The sequence below is a fragment of the Oncorhynchus keta genome, chromosome 17 (genome assembly GCF_023373465.1).
Source record: "Oncorhynchus keta strain PuntledgeMale-10-30-2019 chromosome 17, Oket_V2, whole genome shotgun sequence".
In the NCBI taxonomy this organism is placed as follows: Eukaryota; Metazoa; Chordata; class Actinopteri; order Salmoniformes; family Salmonidae; genus Oncorhynchus; species Oncorhynchus keta.
Window position 1 is genome coordinate 38914865 of NC_068437.1, and position 27517 is coordinate 38942381.

Here is a 27517-nt window from a genome sequence, read left to right on the forward strand (position 1 = left end):
AGCTTTAATTTGGTATCTTACATGTGCGATTTAATGAAAGTTTGAATTTTATAGTATTTTATTTTAATTTGTCGCTCTGCATTTTCCCTGGCAATTGGCCAGGTGGGACATTTGCGTCCCGCCTATCCCAGAGAGGCTTTCGGAGACTTTAGATAGGCAGGGCATGATGGAAATAGGTCTGTAACAGTTTGGCTCTAGGGTGTCACCCCCTTCGAAGAGTGGGATGACCGCGGCAGCTTTCCAATCTTTGGGGATCTCGGACGATACGAAAGAGAGTTTGAACAGGCTGGTAATAGGGGTTGCAACAATGACGGCTGATAATTTTAGAGAGGGTCCAGATTGTCTAGCCCAGCTGATTTGTACGGGTCCAGGTTTTGCAGCTCTTTCAGAACATCTGCTATCTGGATTTGGGTGAAGGAGAAGCTGGGGAGGCTTGGGTGAGTAGCTGCTGGGGGGGGCTGTTGGCCGGGGTTGGAGTAGCCAGGAGGAAGGCATGGCAGCCGTTACCCTCTTGCAGCTCCCCCCCTACTTTGTGCAATTTCCGCCTGAAGACCTTCCCAAATCTAACAGCCTGTAGCTTAGACACAGAACCAAGGATATGCATATTATTGGTACCATTTGAAAGAAAACACGCTGAAGTTTGTGTAAATGTGAATTGAATGTAGGAGAATAACACACAATAGATCTGGTTTAGATAAAAAAATGAAAAAAAACATGGGTTCTTTATTTTTTATTTTTGTATCATTTTGTATCATCTTTAAAATGAACACGATAAAACAAGCATTCAGATAGGATGATGGGGACAATTTCCGTGAAAAATAGAAGAGGGCAACAGTACTTGTGCAAAGTTTCAGAATGATAACTTCCAAAATGAGTGTGCTACATGACATTTATCATGAAGTCACCCAGGTGTCCCACACAAGTCGCCCAAATGTACCCAAGTGGCCAAATTGGTGAAGGTTTACATTTTGAAACAAATAACTATATACAAAATACCAAAATTGTATTCTAACACCCCCCCCCCCCCAAAAAAAAAAATGAGAAAAATTAATGAAAAAATAAATAAATGGGGGGAAAAAATTATTGATTAAAAAATATGAAAAGAAAATATATATATACATTTACAAAATAACATGGGTAACTATTTACACACTTTCAATATTTGGAAGACCCTCAGTCCTCTATCAAATCAAATCTATTTATATAGCCCCAGCCTAAAACCCCAAACAGCGAGCAATGCAGGTGTAGAAGCACGGTGGCTAGGAAAAAGTCCCTAGAGAGGCAAAAACCTAGGAATAAACCTAGAGAGGAACCAGGTTATGAGGGGTGGCCAGTCCTCTTCTGGCTGTGGAGATCACAGTGGTTGTAGAGGGTGCAACAGGACAGCACAGTTGAAACTGGAACAGCGGCAAGGCCAGGTGGACTGGGGACAGCAAGGAGTCATCATGCCAGGTCGTCCTGACGCATGGTCCTAGGGCTCAGGTCCTCCGAGAGAGAGAAAGAGAATTAGAGAGAGAGCATACTTAAATTCACACAGGACACCGGATAAGACTCCCATTCGGAGTCAGTGTCACTGTGAATGAAAATGTTCAGTTAAAATAGTTTCACATATGAGCCCTGTATCAACAGGTATAATAAACAGATATATAGAGAGTTGAAGGTTGAATATATTATTATTACCTGCTAGATCTACTGTCTCTTTTATATTATGACATTTCAGCTAGATCTACTGTCTCTATTATATTATGACAGACCAGCCTGATCTACTGTCTTTATTATATTACAACAGACCAGCTGTATCTACTGTCTCCATTTTACTTTGGCCATTGATGTGGTCCTGCCCTCTCCTCAACAGCCTCAAATAGGCTATTTCATGTGGGTTGGGGTGGGGCAGCAGACACACACATCTCACATTTCATGGCATTACATGTTTATATATTGCTTCTAAAATAAAAAATAAAAATCACAAATAATATTTTATATGATTAATTTCAAACAAGGGCATTAGCATGATAAGAACTTACCAGTCCAAAACAATGTCCTCTCCCGTTCAAAAAATATTCCTCCACAATCGCTAAATGAAGTGTCCTACAACAATCTCTGTCTCACCTTCCCAATCAATTTATTCTAAAGTTGTGTGTACATCTGTATATCTAGACTTGACTTAGTCGCCATAATGATTTCTATAGCAGAGGGAACACCCCCATATCCACATCGATGTAACAGTAGTGGGAAGGGTAGCAAGTTTTAAGTTCCTCGGCATACACATCACAGACAAACTGAATTGGTCCACTCACACTGACAGCGTCGTGAAGAAGGTGCAGCAGCGCCTCTTCAACCTCAGGAGGCTGAAGAAATTCGGCTTGTCACCAAAAGCACTCACAAACTTCTACAGATGCACAATCGAGAGCATCCTGGCGGGCTGTATCACCGCCTGGTACGGCAACTGCTCCGCCCTCAACCGTAAGGCTCTCCAGAGGGTAGTGAGGTCTGCACAACGCATCACCGGGGGCAAACTACCTGCCCTCCAGGACACCTACACCACCCGATGTTACAGGAAGGTCATAAAGATCATCAAGGACATCAACCACCCGAACCACTGCCTGTTCACCCCGCTATCATCCAGAAGGCGAGAGACTGAAAAACAGCTTCTATCTCAAGGCCATCAGACTGTTAAACAGCCACCACTAACATTGAGTGGCTGCTGCCAACACACTGTCATTGACACTGACCCAACTCCAGCCACTTTAATAATGGGAATTGATGGGAAATGATGTAAATATATCACTAGCCACTTTAAACAATGCTACCTTATATAATGTTATTTACCCTACATTATTCATCTCATATGCATATGTATATACTGTACTCTACATCATCGACTGCATCCTTATGTAATACATGTATCACTAGCCACTTTAACTATGCCACATTGTTTACTTTGTCTACATACTCATCTCATATGTATATACTGTACTCGATACCATCTACTGTATGCTGCTCTGTACCATCACTCATTCATATATCCTTATGTACATATTCTTTATCCCCTTACACTGTGTATAAGACAGTAGTTTTGGAATTGTTAGTTAGATTACTTGTTGGTTATCACTGCATTGTCGGAACTAGAAGCACAAGCATTTCGCTACACTCGCATTAACATCTGCTAACCATGTGTATGTGACAAATAACATTTGATTTGATTTGATTTGATTCATATAAACAGATGAATCTGCGCGTTCACCAAACAATGCAATGCGTAATTTGTGTGTTCTCCTTCCGGTATGAAAATTCAATGGCGCATGACTCTCTTTACGCTGGAGCTTACTACATGGGTTGGTCTTGCAACACATAAACATGGCGTATTACCGTTTAGCTCAGCACATTGGCTATCTACCCAGCTAGATTTCAAGACGATCAGTGGTCATTGGATTAAAAGACAGTCAATCAACGAAACAGCGGGCAAATCATTGGTGCACAATGATGTCATTACTTGTTGTCTTCAAATCGGTTTCTTTCAGTCAATACGTCCCACGAAATGGTCCATCAGGTTTGATTGTGTTACAAACAAACCAGTTGATTGCAGTGAAACCAAACATGACTGGAAAAGTCACGTTCTGTGTGGGTTATTTACCTGGAATGTGTCGTTGTCAAATGGAATGAGACGGAATTCACTACACAAGCGGTTCACAAAATGTTTCGTGTTAGGCTATAAAAACGGATTTTATCAAACAAAAGATCATTCATTGAGTAACAGTGAGCATTGGAATTGCAAACAGGCGAAGATCATCAAAGGTAAACTATTTATTTTATTGTAGTTTGTGATTTTGTTGCGCCTGTGCTGGTTGAAATAGTTTTTTTGTTTGGGGCTCTATGCTCAGATAACCGCATCGTATTCTTTCACAGTAAATCCTTTTTTGAATCTGACAACGCAGTTGGATTAGCAAGATTCTAGGCTTTCGATACATGTGAGAAACTTGTATTTTCATGAATGTTTAATATGACTTTTTAAGTAGCGATCACCGTATGTTGTGGAATTTCAGCCCGCTAGCGGGTTCCGTGCACAGAGAGGTTAAGAAATGCTTATTGAAATTTTCGATTATCATGGATTTATCGGTGGTGACCGTGTTACCTAGCCTCAGTGCAGTGGGCAGCTGGGAGGTGGTGCTCTTGTTCTCTGTTACGTTCCCCAGTTTCTGTGTTGTAGTTTGTATTTTAGTGTGTGTTTCAGGAGATGGCTTCCTGAATTCTCCCCAAGCAGCTGATTGGTCAGCCCCATTGATCATTGGAGCTGACCCCGCCCCCTCGTCAAGATACAGCTGTATCCGATTAGACTCCTTCTGAAGCTATATAAAAGCCAGTGATCTGTACAGGAAAAAGATCATTGCTGGAGGTCATTGCTGAAAGATGATTGCTGAGAGAGGAGGTTTATGGCTGAGGGTTATATCATGTTGGTTGTTGCTAACAGAGTTATTATGTACTATGTTAGTTGTTGTTGGGAGCAGCTTTGGTATGTGCTGTGTTTCCTGCTTTGTCAGAGCTTCTTTAATGTCCTGAGTTAGTATTTTCTCAGTTTTTGTTGTGAAGTTTGTATTGTGTTTCATTTGTTCCCAGGGGGAAGGGGAAGCTGTGCTTAGGCAAGAGGCCCGCGGGCATACATATACCCTTGGATATTCACTGTCTAGGCACACTAGGTAAGACCTGGGTGGACCACCCACTGTATTTTGGTTAGGCCACCAGGTGGTGCTAAATTAGGTAAGTAGTGGGTAGGCAGGTAAGGTAGTAGAGGGGGCTTTGAGATTTACTTTCTTTGCTTTGGTTCCGTCCAGCCCCGTTTCCCCATATTACCGTGTGACGGAATAATTTCCTAGTAAACAGTAAATTCTCTGCCTTTTGTCATCCTTACTCACACCTACAGTCCATATGTCTTTCACTTCACGAGAGTTGAGTTGTAGCAGGGTGTTACATTCTCTCTTCATAGAGGCGTGCGTAACATTCTCCATGGACTTTACAGTGTCCCAAAATTTTTTGGAGTTAGAGCTACAGGAGGAAAATTTCTGCTTGAAAAAGCTAGCCTTTGCTTTCCTGACTGACTGCGTGTATTGGTTCCTGACTTCCCTGAACAGTTGCATATTGCGGGGACTATTCAATGCTATTGCAGTCCACCACAGGATGTTTTTGTGCTGGTCAAGGTCTGTCAGGTCTGGAGTGGATTTATCGGTGGTGACCGTGTTACCTAGCCTCAGTGCAGTGGGCAGCTGGGAGGAGGTGCTCTTGTTCTCTGTTACGTTCCCCAGTTTCTGTGTTGTAGTTTGTATTTTAGTGTTCTTAGTTCTGCATTTTTTTGCATTTTTTGGAACGGGGCATGCTTATGCAAGATGTTGAGGAAATTACTTTTAAAGAATGACCAGGCATCCTCGACTGACGGGATGAGTTCAATATCCTTCCAGGATACCCGGGCCAGGTCGATTAGAAAGGCCTGCTCGCAGAAGTGTTTTAGGGAGCGTTTGACAGTGATGAGGGGTGGTCGTTTGACCGTGGACCCATAGCGGATACAGGCAATGAGTCAGTTATCGCTGAAATCCTGATTGAAAACAGCGGAGGTGTATTTGGAGGGCCAGTTGGTCAGGATAACGTCTATGAGGGTGACCCTTGTTTACAGATTTAGGGTTGTACCTGGTGGGTTCCTTGATGATTTGTGTGAGATTGAGGGCATCTAGCTTAGATTGTAGGACTGCCGGGGTGTTAAGCATATCCCAGTTTAGGTCACCTAACAGAACGAACTCTGAGGCTAGATGGGGGGCAATCAATTCACAAATGGTGTCTAGGGCACAGCTGGGAGCAGAGGGGGGTCAATAGCAGGTGGCAACAGTGAGAGACTTATTTCTGGAGAGATTCATTTTTAAGATTAGAAGGTCGAACTGTTTGGGTATAGACCTGGAAAGTATGACAGCACTTTGCAGGCTATCTCTGCAATAGATTACAACTCCTCCCCCTTTGGCAGTTCTATCTTGACGGAAAATATTGTAGTTGGATATGGAAATATCAAAAGATTTTGTGGCCTTCCTAAGCCAGGATTCAGACACGGCAAGGACATCAGGGTTGGCGGAATGTGTTAAAACAGTGAGTAAAACAAACTTAGGGAGGAGGCTTCTGATGTTGACATGAATGAAAACAAGGCTTTTTTGATCACAGAAGTCAACAAATGAGGATGCCTGGGGACACGCAGGGCCTGGGTTTACTTTCACATCACCCGAGGAACAGAGGAGGAGTAGGATGAGGGTACGGCTGAAGGCTATCAAAACTGGTCGCCTACAGCGTTGGGGACAAAGAATAAAAGGAGCAGATTTCTGGGTGTGGTAGAATAGATTCAGGGCATAATGTGCAGCGGAGGTAAGCGGAGGTAAGCCCAGGCACTGAGTGATGATGAGAGGTTGTATCTCTGGACATGCTGGTTATAATGGGTGAGGTCACCGCATGTGTGGGAGGAGGGACAAAGGAGATATCAGAGGTATGATGAGTGGAACTAGGGGCTCCATTCTAAACTAAAGCAATGATAAGTAACCTAAACAACAATATACAAGGCATATTGACATTTGAGAGAGACATACAGCTAGGCCTAAAGTAGTCGCAGGTGTTGATTAGGAGAGCTAGCTAGACAACGGGTGAGACAACAGCAGTGGGTTCTACCCGTGTTTGGGTGGAGTCCGGGTGAACAACTGAGTAGGCCGGGAGGTGGGCTACGTTGTAGTAGAGAGACAGTCCGATACTGGTGGGCTGGCGAGTATTATCCAGGCAAAAAAAGCGCTGGTATCTGTGAAGGTAAAGGCCGCTAGCAGTGGCTAACAATGAATAAATAGCTTGTAGCTAATTAGCTGGTTAGCTTCTGATGGCTAGGTGGTTAACATTTACATTTAAGTCATTTAGCAGACGCTCTTATCCAGAGCGACTTACAAATTGGTGCATACACCTTATGACATCCAGTGGAACAGCCACTTGCATCTAAATCTTTTTTTTTTTGGGGGAGAAGGGGGGTGAGAAGGATTACTTACCCTTACTTACCCTATCCTAGGTATTCCTTGAAGAGGTGGGGTTTCAGGTGTCTCCGGAAGGTGGTGATTGACTCCGCTGTCCTGGCGTCGTGAGGGAGTTTGTTCCACCATTGGGGGCCAGAGCAGCGAACAGTTTTGACTGGGCTGAGCGGGAACTGTACTTCCTCAGTGGTAGGGAGGCGAGCAGGCCAGAGGTGGATGAACGCAGTGCCCTTGTTTGGGTGTAGGGCCTGATCAGAGCCTGGAGGTACTGAGGTGCCGTTCCCCTCACAGCTCCGTAGGCAAGCACCATGGTCTTGTAGCGGATGCGAGCTTCAACTGGAAGCCAGTGGAGAGAGCGGAGGAGCGGGGTGACGTGAGAGAACTTGGGAAGGTTGAACACCAGACGGGCTGCGGCGTTCTGGATGAGTTGTAGGGGTTTAATGGCACAGGCAGGGAGCCCAGCCAACAGCGAGTTGCAGTAATCAAGACGGGAGATGACAAGTGCCTGGATTAGGACCTGCGCCGCTTCCTGTGTGAGGTAGGGTCGTACTCTGCGGATGTTGTAGAGCATGAACCTACAGGAACGGGACACCGCCTTGATGTTAGTTGAGAACGTCAGGGTGTTGTCCAGGATCACGCCAAGGTTCTTAGCGCTCTGGGAGGAGGACACAATGGAGTTGTCAACCGTGATGGCGAGATCATGGAACGGGCAGTCCTTCCCCGGGAGGAAGAGCAGCTCCGTCTTGCTGAGGTTCAGCTTGAGGTGGTGATCCGTCATCCACACTGATATGTCTGCCAGACATGCAGAGATGCGATTCGCCACCTGGTCATCAGAAGGGGGAAAGGAGAAGATTAATTGTGTGTCGTCTGCATAGCAATGATAGGAGAGACCATGTGAGGTTATGACAGAGCCAAGTGACTTGGTGTATAGCGAGAATAAGAGAGGGCCTAGAACAGAGCCCTGGGGGACACCAGTGGTGAGAGCGCGTGGTGAGGAGATAGATTCTCGCCACGCCACCTGGTAGGAGCGACCTGTCAGGTAGGACGCAATCCAAGCGTGGGCCGCGCCGGAGATGCCCAACTCGGAGAGGGTGGAGAGGAGGATCTGATGGTTCACAGTATCGAAGGCAGCCGATAGGTCTAGAAGGATGAGAGCAGAGGAGAGAGAGTTAGCTTTAGCAGTGCGGAGCGCCTCCGTGATACAGAGAAGAGCAGTCTCAGTTGAATGACTAGTCTTGAAACCTGACTGATTTGGATCAAGAAGGTCATTCTGAGAGAGATAGCGGTAGAGCTGGCCAAGGACGGCACGCTCAAGAGTTTTGGAGAGAAAAGAGAGAAGGGATACTGGTCTGTAGTTGTTGACATCGGAGGGATCGAGTGTAGGTTTTTTCAGAAGGGGTGCAACTCTCGCTCTCTTGAAGACGGGAGGGACGTAGCCAGCGGTCAGGGATGAGTTGATGAGCGAGGTGAGGTAAGGGAGAAGGTCTCCGGAAATGGTCTGGAGAAGAGAGGAGGGGATAGGGTCAAGCGGGCAGGTTGTTGGGCGGCCGGCCGTCACAAGACGCGAGATTTCATCTGAGAGAGAGGGGAGAAAGAGGTCAGAGCATAGGGTAGGGCAGTGTGAGCAGAACCAGCGGTGTCGTTTGACTTAGCAAACGAGGATCGGATGTCGTCGACCTTCTTTTCAAAATGGTTGACGAAGTCATCTGCAGAGAGGGAGGAGGGGGGAGGATTCAGGAGGGAGGAGAAGGTGGCAAAGAGCTTCCTAGGGTTAGAGGCAGATGCTTGGAATTTAGAATGGTAGAAAGTGGCTTTAGCAGCAGAGACAGAGGAGGAAAATGTAGAGAGGAGGGAGTGAAAGGATGCCAGGTCCGCAGGGAGGCGAGTTTTCCTCCATTTCCGCTCGGCTGCCCGGAGCCCTGTTCTGTGAGCTCGCAAGGAGTCGTCGAGCCACGGAGCGGGAGGGGAGGACCGAGCCGGCCTGGAGGATAGGGGACATAGGGAGTCAAAGGATGCAGTAAGGGAGGAGAGGAGGGTTGAGGAGGCAGAATCAGGAGATAGGTTGGAGAAAGTTTGAGCAGAGGGAAGAGATGATAGGATGGAAGAGGAGAGAGTAGCGGGGGAGAGAGAGCGAAGGTTGGGACGGCGCGATACCATCCGAGTAGGGGCAGTGTGGGAAGTGTTGGATGAGAGCGAGAGGGAAAAGGATACAAGGTAGTGGTCGGAGACTTGGAGGGGAGTTGCAATGAGGTTAGTGGAAGAACAGCATCTAGTAAAGATGAGGTCAAGCGTATTGCCTGCCTTGTGAGTAGGGGGGGAAGGTGAGAGGGTGAGGTCAAAAGAGGAGAGGAGTGGAAAGAAGGAGGCAGAGAGGAATGAGTCAAAGGTAGACATGGGGAGGTTAAAGTCGCCCAGAACTGTGAGAGGTGAGCCGTCCTCAGGAAAGGAGCTTATCAAGGCATCAAGCTCATTGATGAACTCTCCGAGGGAACCTGGAGGGCGATAAATGATAAGGATGTTAAGCTTGAAAGGGCTGGTAACTGTGACAGCATGGAATTCAAAGGAGGCGATAGACAGATGGGTAAGGGGAGAAAGAGAGAAAGACCACTTGGGAGAGATGAGGATCCCGGTGCCACCACCCCGCTGACCAGAAGCTCTCGGGGTGTGCGAGAACACGTGGGCGGACGAGGAGAGAGCAGTAGGAGTAGCAGTGTTATCTGTGGTGATCCATGGTTCTTGCTATAAAGGTCTAAAAATTAAAAATAATAGTGGTTCCATATCTCACTGGGTGAGGCAGGTTACCGGAAGGTATTATTTAATTGAAATGGAAAAGAGATTGAAAATAAAATGTAAATATATACATATATAAAAGGCTTTACTCAAGGCCAGTGGCATGTCATTAGTAAAGATTTTAAAAAGGGGCCTAGACAGCTGCCCTGGGGAATTCCTAATTCTACCTGGATTATGTTTGAGAGGCTTCCATTAAAGAACACCCTCTGTGATCTGTTAGACAGGCAACTCTTTATCCACAATATAGCAGGGGGTGTAAAGCTATAACACATACGTTTTTCCAATAGCTAGTCCTGTAGCTCAGTTGGTAGAGCATGGTGCTTGTAACGCCAGGGTAGTGGGTTTGATTCCCGGGACCACCCATACGTAGAATGTATGCACACATGATTGTAAGTCGCTTTGGATAAAAGCGTCCGCTAAATGGCATATATTATTATATATATATATATATTATAAAAGCAGACTATGATCGATAATGTCAAAAGCTGCACTGAAGTCAAACGAAAGAGCTCCCACAATCGTTTTATCATCAATTTCTCTCAGCCAGTCATCAATAATTTGTGTAAGTGCTGTGCTTGTTGAATGTTCTTCAACAAGCATTAGTTAGATTGCACACAGGTGGACATTATTTAACCTGTTGCGACGAGCAATCCCGTATCTGGGATCCTATTTATAGCCTCAAGCTCATTACCATAACGCAACGTTAACTATTCATGAAAATCGCAAATGAAATGAAATAAATATATTAGCTCTCAAGCTTAGCCTTTTGTTAACAACACTGTCATCTCAGATTTTCAAAATATTCTTTTGAACCATAGCTAAACAAGCATTTGTGTAAAAGTATTGATAGCTAGCATAGCATTAAGCCTAGCATTCAGCAGGCAACATTTTCACAAAAACAAGAAAAGCATTCAAATAAAATAATTTACCTTTGAAGAACTTCAGATGTTTTCAATGAGGAGACTCTCCGTTAGATAGCAAATGTTCAGTTTTTCCAAAAAGATCATTTGTGTAGGACAAATCGCTCCGTTTTGTTCATCACGTTTGGGTAAGAAAAAACCCAGAAAATTAAGTCATTACAACGCAAACTTATTTTCAAATTAACTCCATAATATCGACAGAAACATGGCAAACTTTGTTTAGAATCAATCCTCAAGGTGTTTTTCACATATCTATCGATGATAAATCATTCGTGGCAGTTGACTTTCTCCTCTGAAGAAAATGGAACGCGCATGGAGCTGGAGATTACGCACTAATTTCAACGGAGGACACCGAGCGGACACCGAGCGGACACCTGGTAAATGCAGTCTCTTATGGTCAATCTTCCAATGATATGCCTACAAATACGTCACAATGCTGCAAACACCTTGGGGAAACGACAGAAAGTGCAGGCTCATTCCTGGCGCATTCACAGCCTAGTGGTTAGAGCGTTGGACTAGTAACCGGAAGGTTGCAAGTTCAAATCCCAAGGCTGACAAGGAACAAATCTGTCGTTCTGCCCCTGAACAGGCAGTTAACCCACTGTTCCTAGGCCGTCATTGAAAATAAGAAATTTGTTCTTAACTGACTTGCCTAGTAAAATAAAGGTAAAAAAAAAATTGGAACACAGCGCATTTGAAATCTGAACCATTTCCTGTATGAAATGTCATCTTGGTTTCGCCTGTAGCATTCGTTCTGGGGCACTCTCATCTTTGCAGTTTTGGAAACGTCAGAGTTTTTTCTTTCCAAAGCTGTCGATTACGAGCATCTTTTCGTGACAAAATATCTTGTTTAAAATGGGAACGTTTTTTATCCAAAAATTAAAAGAGCGCCCCCTATCTCGAAGAAGTTAAGTGTCACTTGATCTTTCACATGATCTCAGTATATATACACCTGTTCTGAAAGGCCCCAGAGTCTGCAACACCACCAAGCAAGCGGCACCATGAAGACCAAGGAGCTCTCCAAACAGGTCAGGGACAAAGTTGTAGAGAAGTACAGATCAGGGTTGGGTTATAAAAAAATATCCAAAACTTTGAACATCCCACAGAGCACCATTAAACCCATTATTACAAAATGGAAAGAATATGGCACCACAACAAACCTGCCAAGAGAGGGCCGCCCACCAAAACTGACGGACCAGGCAAGGAGGGCATTAATCAGAGAAGCAACAAAGAGAGCAAAGATAACCTTGAAGGAGCTGTAAATGTCCACAGCGGAGATTAAAGTATCTGTCCATGGGACCACTTTTCTGTAAACCCCAGCTCTGTAAGCCGTACACTCCACAGAGCTGGGCTTAGAAGTGTGGCCAGAAAAAAAAAAACATTGCTTAAAGAAAGAAATAAGCAAACACATTTGGTCTTCGCCAAAAGGCATGTGGGAGACTCCCTAAACATATGGAAGACGGTACTCTGGTCAGATGAGACTAAAATTGAGGTTTTTGGCCGTCAAGAAAAACGCTATGTATGGTGCAAACCCAACACCATCCCCACAGTAAATTACGATGGTGGCAACAGGAAACTGGTCAGAATTGAAGAAATGTTGGATGGCGCTAAATACAGGGAAATTCTTGAGGGAAACCTGTTTCAGTCTTCCAGAGATTTGAAACTGGGATGGAGGTTCACCTTCAAGCAGGACAATGACCCTAAGCATATTGCTAAAGCAACACTCGAGTGGTTTAAGGGGAAACATTTAAATGTCTTGGAATGCCCTAGTCAAAGCCCAGACCTCAATCCAATTGAGAATCTGTGCTATGACTTAAAGATTGCTGTACACCAGCAGAACCCATCCAACTTGAAGGAGCTGGAGCAGTTTTGCCTTGAAGAATGTGCAAAAATCCCAGTGGCTAGATGTGTCAAGCTTACAGAGATATACCCCAAGAGACGTGCAGCTGTAATTGCTGCAAAAGGTGGCTCTACAAAGTATTGACTTTCGTGGGGTGAATAGTTATGCACACTCAAGTTTTCCATTTTTTTGGTTATATTTCTTGTTTGTTTAACCATTAAAAAATATTTTGCAACTTCAAAGTGGTAGGCATGGTGTGTAAATCAAATGATACAACCCCCCCCAACTAAAAATTAATTTTAATTCCAGGTTTTATGACAACAGAATAGGAAAAATGCCAAGGGGGGTGAATGCTTTCGCAAGCCACTGTATCTGGTCAAACTAAAAAAAATGTTTTCAATTAGTTTCCTACGGGTTGGTAACAGCCTGATTGGTCGGCTATTTGAGCCAGTAACGGGGGCTTTACTATTCTTGGGTAGCAGAATTCATTTAGTTTCTCTCCAGGCCTGAGGGCACACACTTTCTAGGAGGCTTAGATTAAAGATATGGCAAATAGGAGTGTCAATATCATCGGCTATTACCCTCAGTAATTTTGCATCCAAATTGTCAGACCCTGGTGGATTGTCATTGTTGACAGACAACAATATTTTTTTCACTTCTTTGCAGAATTGACAAATTACAGTTCTTTCATCATTTGATCAGTTATACTTGGATGTGTAGTGTCAGCGTTTGTTGCTGGCATGTCATGCCTATGTTAGCTAATCTTGCCAATGAGAAAATAATTCAAGTAGTTTAGTGATGAATGAGCCATCTGATTCAATGAATGATGGAGCTGAGATTGCCTTTTTGCCCAACATTTCATTTAAGCTGCTCCAAAGCGTTTTTCTACCATTCTTTATGTCATTTCTTTGTTTCATAGTGTAGTCTCTTTTTATTCAGTTAAGTCACATGATTTCTCAATTTGCAATGTGTATGGTTTTTTAAATTATTTATTATTTCACCTTTATTTAACCAGGTAGGCCAGTTGAGAACAAGTTCTCATTTACAACTGCGACGTGGCCAAGATAAAGCAAAGCAGTGGGACACAAACAACAACACAGAGTTCCACAAGGAATAAACAAACATACAGTCAATAACACAATAGAAAAGTCTATATACAGTGTGTGCAAATGAGGTGAGATTAGGGAGGTAAGGCAATAAATAGGCCGTAGTGGCAAAGTAATTACAATTTACAATTAAACACTGGAGTGATAGATGTGCAGAAGATGAATGTGCAAGTAGAGATACTGGGGTGCAAGGAGAAAAAAAGAAGAACATGGGGACGAGGTAGTTGGGTGGGCTATTTACAGATGAGCTACGTACAGGTGCAATGATCGTACAGGTGCAATGAAGCTGCTCTAACTGCTGATGCTTTAAGGGAGATATGAGTCTCCAGCTTCAGTGATTTTTGTAATTTGTTCCAGTCATTGACAACAGAGAACTGGTAGGAAAGGCAGCCAAAGGAGGAATTGGCTTTGGGGGTGACCAGTGAAATATACCTACTGAACATGTGCTACGGGTGGGTGCTGCTATGGTGACCAGTGAGCTAAGATAAGGTTTACCTAGCAAAGACTTATAGATGACCTGGAGGCAGTGGGTTTGGCGACAAATTGGTAGCGAGGGCCAGCCAATGAGAGCATACAGTTCGCAGTGGTGGGTAGTATATGGGGCGTTGGTGACAAAACGGATGGCACTGTGATAGACTCCATCCAATTTAACCGTAGGCTTTCAACCGTAGGCTTGACTTCTTAACAGTGGAGTGAGTAATAGCAGGCTTGGAAGACAGGGTGGGTAATATATGTATGTTCGGAGTATACTTATATTGCCTTAGGGTTGTTTTGAGATGTGCCTATGGAACATTACAGAACAGTTTTCAGGGTTATTTCAGTGTCTAGTGTCTACTGTCTCGTGATGAGCACATCTCTCCTTCAGTATTAGGGTATAGGAAAGTGGGTAGCTGTTATTAGTTGGACGTAAGAGCTGTCTTCAGTGGAAAGAGCCAATTCTGTCTTTTCTCCTTCAAGCTATTATTGAGAGCTTTTTCAGTGGATTGCTCGAATTTTCAGTGGATTGCTCGAATTGTGTACTGTTTGAACTTGAAAACATGAAGTGGCATTTTCAATTAGTGTCTGCTACATAAGGCTCTTCTCTGTCTGGCTTTGCCAGGAAAATCGAAAATAGAACACATCTGAGTGTGAATGCCATTTCTGTGGAGATAGGATGTTGGGGTTCAATGGTTGTAGGAGCTTTTGGCCTCTGAGTGACAGTGTGTCTACAACACCTGGCAGGAGACTGCTCGGCTAGCGTCTGTCACGCAAGAACACCTACCCAAACAGGTCAGCTGTTTCCACTGCTCTATCCTACTATTGCTTCCTCGTGACAAACATATCTCTCCAACAGCTTGTTGGTGTCAGAGAGAGCACCAACATGCAGTCTCACTGCTATAGCACTGCTCTTGCTCCTCTTGGAATATCTGAGTCAGTGTAGCAGCAACCCCCCTCTACCCTTCTCTGCCTACCAGCCCCATATATCAAAACCTTGGGACTATAAGGTTCTGTCTGCAAAATAATGATTCTGAGATAATTGGCTTTAAAGTTCCGAACCCTAATTGGTTTGAATGGAGTCAGCAATTTTTGTCTTGTATTCTTTTGAACTTAACAACATGAATTTGGGTATTTAGAGTACTATATAGGTAGAGATCATTGAACAGAAGAAGGCTATATCAATAATAACATTTTGACAAAAATGTATTTATCTTTGAGTCGGCGTTGAGTCGGCGAACTGTTTAAAAACGCTAGTTTTCTGGCAAAAGCAGCATACTCTGTCTGAAGCATTTGTTTAGGAAAGCATCAGAGCTCTCTGATAGACACTTGAGTGTGGATCCTGACAACAAGACCAATTTACATGGCTGTCTCTCAGAACCTCAGCCTGCTTGCTCTGATGGGTAAGAAGGGGTGGAAATGGATGATGATATTCATGCTGAATGAATAACTAGACATTAACAAGGTTACAGGGGACTGTCCAGTTTTAGGTCTCTGAAACTTTTTCTACTTCCTGTTGATGTGTCTTTATCTTTACATAATGGCATCCTTCAACGTGTTTTTAAAACCCACAGGGTTGCTTTATTTTGTTGAGTGTTAGTGTAAAGGTGTAAATCAATGCTTATAACCCTCATCGCTTATTAAGATGCTTTTTATTTATTTTCCTAGCCGGTGTTTTATAAGTCAAATAGAAAGGTTTACTCAATAAAATATTGTCAGTTTTTCCTTTGCAGTGAAATAATATAATATAATAAAATGTTCTGTGATTCTGTTCAAAGTTGGATCGATTGAGTTCATTGTCTTTTGTTTGCTTAGGCTGCCCGGGGGTTCCATAGGGGTCCGGGGGAATAGAATGTTGGCATTATGATCTGATGACAATGCTGAGGGAGCAATAGTTAAAACAAGCTGTGCTATATTGCTGCATATAATTAAACACAGTATTGAATTATCTCTGCTCCACAGTTTCCAATTAGGGGATGGACATGTACAAACTGCAGTTGTAGCAGCCAGCAGCCCCCCTCAGCCCTATTTCCAGCGCAGTGTGTTTGCTCAGCCTTAGCTGCTGTGGATAATTGTTGTCTGTGATATTCTCCCTCTGGACTAAATTCATTGATGTCCGTGGCAGTTTTGTAAAGCATGATCAAATACAATGGGTTTAATTGAATTGAAAATAGAAAATTGCCTTCTTAATTGTACATTGCCACTTTTGAACTGCAAGTTTTAAAGGCGAACTCTGTGATTTTTATAGCCATTTTGGATTATTTAATTTGATTGATATATTCTGCATATTTCAGATGTTTCAGGGGCTACTGGCTGTCTTTTACAACCTGGGTGACAGACCCTACAACCTCACGCTGCCCTTCCATCGCCTTGACAATGGAGAATGGCATGAGGTGGAGCTTGATCGTCATGGCAAAGAGTTCACCCTTCAATTGGACGGTGGCGGTGGAAGGCGGGAGGTTACGGCCGCTCCTGGGCGGAGTCAGGAGATAGTCATCGACCAATCAGTGGTGATGCTGGGAAACTCCTTCCCCTCAGGACACAACCGCAGCTTCCTAGGTATGGTACTGGTACTGCCATCTGGTACTGACCATTAGTACTGTCCCCTGGTACTGCCCCCTGGTACAGCCCTCTAATACTGTACTATCCACCTAACTTCCAATAGCGTAGCACACACCCATCCAACCCCCACAAGGCTGGGGGCCCACAAACTTTGGGGGCTCAGGGGCCCTCCTTTTATTTCATGTCATAATAAATGTTAAAAATTACACAAATTAGCTTTAAAACTGCTAAATTCTCTCTCAGCCTCATGGACAGAATGTGTAGAATAAAAAGAAATTAGCTCAGATTCTTGAAAGTCGGGACAATCCTTGTCCAGAAGGGAAACTTTATTTGTATAGTTGTATTGTGTAGCATTATTTGAGCTTAACATGTACATTTAGTGGAATATTATACATTTATTGTACATTTTTATATTGGCCCTTTCCACACATAGAGCAAAGGATCACATTTTCAAACTCTTCAATTTTTTTTATATTAACTGAAAAATAAATCTTATGTAATTTCTTGCAATGGCCCTCTGTTGCTTTAAAGAATATTTCTGTCAAAACTGTGATTCCTAAAAGATGTGTCCGAGATTTGCCAAGAGTGTGCAAGCTGTCATCAAGGCAAAGGGTGGCTACTTTGAAGAATCTGAAATGTAAAATATATTTAGATTTGTTCAACACTTTTTTTGGTTACTATATGTGTTATTTCATAGTTCTGATGTCTTCACGTCTTCACTGTTATTCTACATGTAGAAAATAGTCAAAAGAAAAACCTTGGAATGAGTAGGTGTGTCTAAACTTTTGACAGGTACTGTATATATTACACATTTTATTAAAATTAAGTTAAATATTTGAAAAGTTTAGATTGTCCCATCGTTCAAGAATCCCTGACCTCTAAAATAGCATGAGATTAGCTATAATACTGCACATTTTTGTCCCTGCTCCATGTAAGGAGAAACCCCCACCCCCTCTGTATAAATGTGTTTCGCCTCTCCCTCCCAGAGGCTGGCCAGCCAAACTAACGGAGTAAATATCCTTCAAAACAGGGCTCGCACTGACAGAAAAGCCCTGGGCTGTGTGTGTGTGTGTGTGTGTGTGTGTGTGTGTGTGTGTGTGTGTGTGTGTGTGTGTGTGTGTGTGTGTGTGTGTGTGTGTGTGTGTGTGTGTGTGTGTGTGTGTGTGTGTGTGTGTGTGTGTGTGTGTGTGTGTGTGTGTGTGTGGGGGGTTCTTCTATTCCTGTGTGTTCATGTGTCTCTGTCCCTTCATGAAACTTACTTAAATGCTTTTTGCCTTAGGCCTGAATGTCACTTATATTGCTGTCTTATCTCTCTTTCCCTCTCTTGTGTTTTTCCTCCAGGATGTCTGCGAGACCTAAGGCTGAATGGGCGGCCCATGCCCATTGCCAAGCAGCCCTCTGTGGGGTCTGAGGGGCTCCAGGTGGTCACTTCTCAAGGGGTCTCCCCAGGCTGCCCCTCAGATGCCTGCAGGAAACACCAGTGCTCTCCCCCTTTCATCTGCATGGACCTCTGGAGGAAACACGAGTGCAGGTACATAAATGGCAGCAGGAAATCATGTAAGGAAAAACTCTGGGCTATAACTGAGGGCCAGCAATTTTCCAGGTGTGGTCACATGCTCAGGAAGAACTCTAGGGCCTGGTCATTGGTTATAGACCACAACTTCTTGAATTATGCCACACTGGCCATTCACTGTCCCAGTATAACAAAGAGACACTAACTTCTCTTCAAGCAGAAAACATCCCCCCAGACAAAGACACGTCAGTTGTACCTGGACTAGGTATGTAGCAGCTTAACAACTGGACAAGGCTTAGTAGTCTACTGTATGGCCTGTTTTGACCTGTCCTGAACGTTACAACCTTGGCCAGGTCAGACAGGGACAACCTTCTTTTGTCTTTCTCTCTTCTCTTTCTCTCTGTCTTTCTAGCTCTTTTGAGAATCCTAGCCGTGTGTCAACCTGAGCTGAATAAAGCCCTGTTCTAATCATAGTGACAGGGAGTGTTTTGGCAGCAGTGTCTTTAAACACCCCAGGACTCCAGTGTTTCATGTCGTACTGACTGGGATCAGAGCGTGTAAAACTACTCCAAAAGCCTTTCATCACTATGGGATGTCCTCACAGGGTACTAAGCTTGGAGAGACTATCTTCAGGAGCGGCGGAAATATACTGACAGAAATGAGGACATGGAACAACAAGGCTACTGTTACTGAGAGTGCTTTGCTTAATGACCTAAGTGTATGGAAACTTCCGACTTCAACTGTATTTCTGAAACGACAACATTGTATCAGATATAGCTATCAGAAACAATACACTCTTAGACAAAAGGGTAATTTAGCTGTCCCCACCTTTTTTGGTTCCATGTAGAACCCTCTGTGGAAAGGATTCTACATAGAACCCAAAATGGTTCTAACTGGAACCAAAAAGTGTTCTTCGAATGTTTATCCTATGGGGACAGCTGAAGAATCCTTTTAGGTTCTACATAGCACCTTTTTTTTCTAAGGGTGTACCTGTAGATTTTCACAGTGCCAGGTTGGCTATTCCCTTATATAAAAAAAATTAAAATAAAATCCAATGATAGCCTAATCAGTCACCACAACCTCTTCATCATTTGCATCTCCACAGGTGCCCCCCTGGTCACATGATGAAGAAGAATGCCTCGGGCAAGGTCTGCGTCTACACGCTGTGCGCCAGCAGGCCCTGTCGCCATGGCACCTGTGTGGCCCACTCCCCCTCCAAGTACTCGTGTCACTGCTCGGAGGGCTATCGCGGGCTCCACTGTGAGGTCTCTCTGGCACTGTACCACAACGACGACAGCAACACGCTGAGCCTCAGCTCTGCGTTTGCCATCAGTATCTGTGTCCTGGCCTTCCTAGGTAGCTATATGGACTATGTCATCTACTACCTGTGGTGACCATACCATCTTTCATCCTCACTCTCTCGTCTGGTTTCATCTAGTTCAATCTGATTTAATCTGGTTTTGGTTGTTCCCAAGGCTGGAATTCAATGGAACACACCATATTAACATTTATGCAGTGTCTTTATTTTTAAACTGGGTACACAGATTTCTAGATGTAAGAACTGAATGTTTCAACCTGTGAGACATGTCTACCTGGTAATAGATTCTTGCGGTACCCAAATCATCTGGGATTGATTTTCGCCTTGGGAAAACGAGATACTGCACTGGAATGTGGGTTCGATGGTATTGAGCCCCAAGTCTTTTGTTAGTTTGGGCCTCAGGGTCTGTGAGTAGGCTCAGTCAGTGTGGCTGCAAAGGTCCTGGCTAGAAACATTGATTTTGTCGACTGAGCCATAAGAAAAAACTCTGAAAGCTTTCACTGGGTCACAGGTCAAAGGTTTTGGGGGGCCCTTCAGTCATCCCCTCCTCACATCTATTTTGTCCTGATGTTTGTGATGTAAATTCAGACTTGTATTTGTCATCCTCCTTTGTCTTTCCTTTTTATCTGTCCGACTTGTTTTATCTCATCTGTTTGTCATTCCAGTTCCGTTATGTCTGTTTTTATCTCTCCCTCCGTATTTCTTTGTCAATTACTTTCTTCTCCATTCTTCCTTTAACCTAAATGTGTCCATGTCTGGCTCATTCCACCAATTCAGTTCCTTTTGAGAAGGGTAAATTGGTCAAACAAAAACTCTGTTGAAATTGGGTGAAATCATTCTGCTACAAAGAGCAGTTCTTTCTTCATAAAAAAACACATTTTCCCAATCTCAAGAGCACCAAATAAAGAAACAGTGTTGACGATTTCTTTGTAAATCAACCATAAACCCCTTGTGACAGGCGGAATGGAAACTTGTGTGCAACAGGGAGTGGCAATTGAATGCAAGCTTCACAAAAAGAAGACATGGTTATTAAAACATTTCTAGTCTGTCTACATGGGTAACAGGGTTGAGGTGTTATGCCTGACCAGCTCAGTTTTCCACCAAAAAAGTGTAGAACCAGTTCACCTGCTTTTATACTATGGTTAGATGTTCAATGTTTCTATTGAAATAAATATTTAAAAAGGAATAGTTTTACCATATATATAAAAAAAATAATTGAGTTCACATAACATGGCCGACCCAAAAATGAGGGAGAGATGTAAATGAATCACTAATCACATGAAATAAATAATCATCTACGTAAATGACTTTGTCAAAGCAACAAAATAACTAGGGCTTCACAATGATGGTGAAACAGGGTTGATGAAGGGAATTTTAGCAAGCCTTTACTCATAAAAAAATCTGATTGATTTAATTATTTATGTTGTCTACATTAAAGGGCATTTCATTTAATATAACAGGCTGTAAAATTCAATATTTGTGCACAATTTCTGTTTAATATATAAAAGGGATGCAAAAGACACTCATTTCATGGAACAACCCCTTTGTTTCTGACACGTAGTAAGCTGTGTTTTGTGTCCAGTACAGAGGGCTATCTCTCCATGGAGCTACTACTATACAGTTTATGAGGCTCTCCGTCACCAACAGGGTTATAAAATGGTCTGACGATTCAATACACTGTCTCTACTAGCGCTATAACTGACTCCAAAACCCAACACCTTCCTGGGGCATTTGGCTGGTGAATTGCAACATCAGTTATTTTGACACGCTGGCTCCCTGAGAGAAAACGATACTTCAGTTTTATAATGAATACAAAGATAACAAACTGAGGCCTTGGCATCATTTATGAACATTCAGGTGTTGAATGTGTAAATGAAACTGCCTGGTGCTGTCATGTAAGGTACCTAGTTGCTACAGTTACTTTAGTTCCTGGCATTTATAAGCTGCACTCAAACCTTTGATCTCCAGATGAATTAGCCTATTTCTTCAATATATATCAAATGAGAGGTCGCCAAGAGTTTGTATGAACTTTTCTCCAACCGTCTCTGTAACAGGAAATACAGTACAGTAGCTAGTGACACTTGTCCGTCTCTTACAAGACTCAGGCTACAGTTCTTAGACTGGGGCCGTCTTTAACAGGATAACACGGTTGAAGGTCCTTTCATGAACTGTTAAAGTTGTCATGGCGACCACCTCATCCTCCTCCCTTTACGTCATAACTGAGAGAAGACAAGGCTTGGTGGAGATGACAGAGTTGTGTCTGTGTGCATGCATGCGTGTGTGTTTGTGTGCGCATGTGTTCGTGTGCCTGCAAGTGACAAACACGCCTCATAGGCCCAGACAGACTGCGACACCGGGAGAAGCCGCACACACATTACACACAACACACACTAAGGCGGGGTGAAGTCACGCTGCTAAATTAAACTGGAACTCTCTGTCTCTGCTCCTCTGCCTCAAACTCCATTAAAAGTGATCATCCATAATTCAGATTGACATAACCCATCAGACTGGCTGATTGCCGAGTTCAACTTTTGCTACAGACAGAACCAGAGACGAGCACATTTGGGCAATATAAGTATGCTTCATTAAGCCTGTTAAATGGGTTTGAAATTCTAAATTTAAAAGCTTTATTGTCCATCACAATTACATTTTTACTGTTGTGTTGTTGGATTTGATATTCAATGAAGAACAAAATATTAAATTGCCTTTCCATATAGAATGGGAATGGATGTAAATAGTCGTAAAAGTACCTGTATTTTTGTATTAGAACATACTTTCCCCAATAAAGCTTTCTCACACCATTTCTATTCTCTCATCTGTCTCCAATTTATGTCCTTCTCCTTGCAATGTATATTTTCTCTCCATTTTCTATGTTGTATATCATTGAGTTTCTGACACATGCATAAATGTTTCATGTGTACATCATTCCGATTTATCCATATCATACCCTTCATGTTACTATAAACATTCAACCCAACATCCCAAGACCACCATGGCTGGTGGATAACCTCAAAGCAGCAGCATGTGGATTGATGGATAGGAGCTGTGTAAGGTCTCCAGCCTGAGTTATATTGATATATTTGAAGATATCACAACACGACCACTGCACATCTCTGTGTGTGTTTTCATCGGAGTCTGTATGTGTGCGTATGCACGTGTGTGTTCTTCATTGTCAATGGCTTGGTGCGTGTGTGCGTCCATTTCTCTGTGTGTGTAGTAAAGCCCCACTGATGGGTGTGTTGACTGATTGGCACATAGAAGTGTGGAGCTGGTAATACTGTGGTTGAGGGGAGGTCTGAGTACTGCTGGTAATACTGTGGTTGAGGGGAGGTCTAAGTACTGCTGGTAATACTGTGGTTGAGGGGAGGTCTGAGTACTGCTGGTAATACTGTGGTTGAGGGGAGGTCTGAGTACTGCTGGTAATACTGTGGTTGAGGGGAGGTCTGAGTACTGCTGGTAATACTGTGGTTGAGGGGAGGTCTGAGTACTGCTGGTAATACTGTGGTTGAGGGGGAGGTCTGAGTACTGCTGGTAATACTGTGGTTGAGGAGAGGTCTGAGTACTGCTGGTAATACTGTGGTTGAGGGGAGGTCTGAGTACTGCTGGTAATACTGTGGTTGAGGGGAGGTCTGAGTACTGCTGGTAATACTGTGGTTGAGGGGAGGTCTGAGTACTCCTGGTAATACTGTGGTTGAGGGGGAGGTCTGAGTACTGCTGGTAATACTATGGTTGAGGGGAGGTCTGAGTACTGCTGGTAATACTGTGGTCTGAGTACTGCTGGTAATACTGTGGTTGAGGGGGAGGTCTGAGTACTGCTGGTAATACTGTGGTTGAGTGGAGGTCTGAGTACTGCTGGTAATACTGTGGTTGAGGGGGAGGTCTGAGTACTGCTGGTAATACTGTGGTTGAGGGGAGGTCTGAGTACTGCTGGTAATACTGTGGCTGAGAGGAGGTCTGAGTACTGCTGGTAATACTGTGGTCTGAGTACTGCTCATCTGGATTCCTCAGCGTGTTTCTCTGGATCTGTACAGCACAGTGGAGGGGATGGAGCAAGGTTAGCTGATCAATAGAACTCTACAGTACATATACCTCCAGCACACACTGAGCAGGCCTGGGGAAGGTTAGCTGATCAATAGAACTCTACAGTACATATACCTCCAGCACACACTGAGCAGGCCTGGGGAAGGTTAGCTGATTAATAGAACTCTACAGTACATATACCTCCAGCACACACTGAGCAGGCCTGGGGAAGGTTAGCTGATCAATAGAACTCTACAGTACATATACCTCCAGCACACACTGAGCAGGCCTGGGGAAGGTTAGCTGATCAATAGAACTCTACAGTACATATACCTCCAGCACACACTGAGCAGGCCTGGGGAAGGTTAGCTGATCAATAGAACTCTACAGTACATATCAAATCAAATTTATTTATATAGCACTTCGTACATCAGCTGATATTTCAAAGTGCTGTACAGAAACCCAGCCTAAAACCCCAAACAGCAAGCAACGCAGGTGTAGAAGCACGGTGGCTAGGAAAAACTCCCTAGAAAGGCCAAAACCTAGGAAGAAACCTAGAGAGGAACGAGGCTATGTGGGGTGGCCAGTCCTCTTCTGGCTGTGCCGGGTGGAGATTATAACAGAACATGGCCAAGATGTTCAAATGTTCATAATAATATTATTATTATTATATTATAAATGACCAGCATGGTCGAATAATAGTAAGGCAGAACAGTTGAAACTGGAGCAGCAGCATGGCCAGGTGGACAGCAAGGAGTCATCGTGTCAGGTAGTCCTGGGGCATGGTCCTCGGGCTCAGGTCAGGTGAAACTGGAGCAGCAGCATGGCCAGGTGGACTGGGGACAGCAAGGAGTCATCATGTCAGGTAGTCCTGGGGCATGGTCCTAGGGCTCAGGTCCTCCGAGAGAGAGAGAGAAAGAGAGAATTAGAGAACGCACACTTAGATTCACACAGGACACCGAATAGGACAGGAGAAGTACTCCAGATATAACAAACTGACCCCAGCCCCCCGACACAAACTACTGCAGCATAAATACTGGAGGCTGAGAGAGGAAGGGTCAGGAGACACTGTGGCCCCATCCGAGGACACCCCCAGACAGGGCCAAACAGGAAGGATATAACCCCACCCACTTTGCCAAAGCACAGCCCCCACACCACTAGAGGGATATCTTCAACCACCAACTACCATCCTGAGACAAGGCTGAGTATAGCCCACAAAGATCTCCGCCACGGCACAACCCGGGGGGGGGGGGCGCCAACCCAGACAGGATGACCACAACAGTGAATCAACCCACTCAGGTGACGCACCCCCTGCAGGGACGGAATGAGAGAGCCCCAGTAAGCCAGTGACTCAGCCCCTGTAATAGGGTTAGAGGCAGAGAATCCCAGTGGAAAGAGGGGAACCGGCCAGGCAGAGACAGCAAGGGCGGTTCGTTGCTCCAGAGCCTTTCCGTTCACCTTCCCACTCCTGGGCCAGACTACACTTAATCATATGACCCACTGAAGAGATGAGTCTTAAGTAAAGACTTAAAGGTTGAGACCGAGTTTGCGTCTCTGACATGGGTAGGCAGACCGTTCCATAAAAATGGAGCTCTATAGGAGAAAGCCCTGCCTCCAGCTGTTTGCTTAGAAATTCTAGGGACAATTATGAGGCCTGCGTCTTGTGACCGTAGCGTACGTATAGGTATGTACGGCAGGACCAAATCAGAGAGATAGGTAGGAGCAAGCCCATGTAATGCTTTGTAGGTTAGCAGTAAAACCTTAAAATCAGCCCTTGCTTTGACAGGAAGCCAGTGTAGAGAGGCCAGCACTGGAGTAATATGATCAAATTTTTGGGTTCCAGCAGCCGTATTTAGCACTAACTGAAGTTTATTTAGTGCTTTATCCGGGTAGCCGGAAAGTAGAGCATTGCAGTATTCTAACCTAGAAGTGACAAAAGCATGGATTAATTTTTCTGCATCATTTTTGGACACAAAGTTTCTGATTTTTGCAATATTACGTAGATGGAAAAAAGCTGTCCTCGAAATGGTCTTGATATGTTCTTCAAAAGAGAGATCAGGGTCCAGAGTAACGCCGAGGTCCTTCACAGTTATATTTGAGACTGTACAACCATTAAGATTAATTGTCAGATTCAACAGAAGATCTCTTTGTTTCTTGGGACCTAGAACAAGCATCTCTGTTTTGTCCGAGTTTAATAGTAGAAAGTTTGCAGCCATCCACTTCCTTATGTCTGAAACACATGCTTCTAGCGAGGGCAATTTTGGGGCTTCACCATGTTTCATTGAAATGTACAGCTGTGTGTCATCCGCATAGCAGTGAAAGTTAACATTATGTTTTCGAATAACATCCCCAAGAGGTAAAATGTATAGTGAAAACAATAGTGGTCCTAAAACGGAACCTTGAGGAACACCGAAATTTACAGTTGATTTGTCAGAGGACAAACCATTCACAGAGACAAACTGATATCTTTCCGACAGATAAGATCTGAACCAGGCCAGAACATGTCCGTGTAGACCAATTTGGGTTTCCAATCTCTCCAAAAGAATGTGGTGATCGATGGTATCAAAAGCAGCACTAAGGTCTAGGAGCACGAGGACAGATGCAGAGCCTCGGTCCGATGCCATTAAAATGTCATTTACCACCTTCACAAGTGCCGTCTCAGTGCTATGATGGGGTCTAAAACCAGACTGAAGCATTTCGTATACATTGTTTGTCTTCAGGAAGGCAGCGAGTTGCTGTGCAACAGCCTTCTCTAAAATTTTGGAGAGGAATGAAAGATTCGATATAGGCCGATAGTTTTTTATATTTTCTGGGTCAAGGTTTGGCTTTTTCAAGAGAGGCTTTATTACTGCCACTTTTGGTGAGTTTGGTACACATCCAGTGGATAGAGAGCCGTTTATTATGTTCAACATAGGAGGGCCAAGCACAGGAAGCAGCTCTTTCAGTAGTTTAGTTGGAATGCAGTATGCAGCTTGAAGGTTTAGAGGCCATGATTATTTTCATCATTGTGTCAAGAGATATAGTACTAAAACACTTGAGCGTCTCTCTTGATCCTAGGTCCTGGCAGAGTTGTGCAGACTCAGGACAACTGAGGTTTGGAGGAATACGCAGGTTTAAAGAGGAGTCCGTAATTTGCTTTCTAATAATCATAATCTTTTTCTCAAAGAAGTTCATGAATTTATCACTGCTAAAGTGAAAGTCATCCTCTCTTGGGGAATGCTGCTTTTTAGTTAGCTTTGCGACAGTATCAAAAAGGAATTTTGGATTGTTCTTATTTTCCTCAATTAAGTTAGAAAAATAGGATGATCGAGCAGCAGTAAGGGCTCTTCGGTACTGCACGGTACCGTCTTTCCAAGCTCGTCGGAAGACTTCCAGTTTGGTGTGGCGCCATTTCCTTTCCAATTTTCTGGAAGCTTGCTTCAGAGCTCAGGTATTTTCTGGAGCTAGTTTCTTATGGAAATGTTTTTAGTTTTTAGGGGTGCAACTGCATCTAGGGTATTGCGCAAGGTTAAATTGAGATCCTCAGTTAGGTGGTTAACTGATTTTTGTCCTCTGGCGTCCTTGGGTAGGCAGAGGGAGTCTGGAAGGGCATCAAGGAATCTTTGTGTTGTCTGTGAATTTATAGACGACTTTTGATGGTCCTTGGTTGGGGTCTGAGCAGATTATTTGTTGCAATTGCAAACGTAATAAAATGGTGGTCCGATAGTCCAGGATTATGAGGAAAAACGTATACCTCCATATACCTCCAGCACACACAGAGCAGGCCTGGGGAAGGTTAGCTGATCAATAGAACTCTACAGTACATATACCTCCAGCACACACTGAGCAGGCCTGGGTGAGGTTAGCTGATCAATAGAACTCTACAGTACATATACCTCCAGCACACACTGAGCAGGCCTGGGTGAGGTTAGCTGATCAATAGAACTCTACAGTACATATA

General features: G+C 43.9%; 1 protein-coding gene across 1 annotated transcript in view; it reads left to right on the top strand.

Moving 5' to 3' along the window:
* The window catches only part of LOC118396036 (neural-cadherin-like), a 109391-nt gene extending 87033 nt beyond the window's left edge, over positions 1–22358 (top strand). Inside the window, exons 29-31 of the mRNA XM_035790182.2 lie at positions 16459–16723; positions 18068–18257; positions 19345–22358. Of these exons, the coding sequence (XP_035646075.2) occupies positions 16459–16723; positions 18068–18257; positions 19345–19633 (744 nt within the window). The 3' untranslated portion in view covers positions 19634–22358. The remainder of the gene's footprint in view (positions 1–16458; positions 16724–18067; positions 18258–19344) is intronic.
* The last annotated feature ends 5159 nt before the right edge of the window (positions 22359–27517 follow it).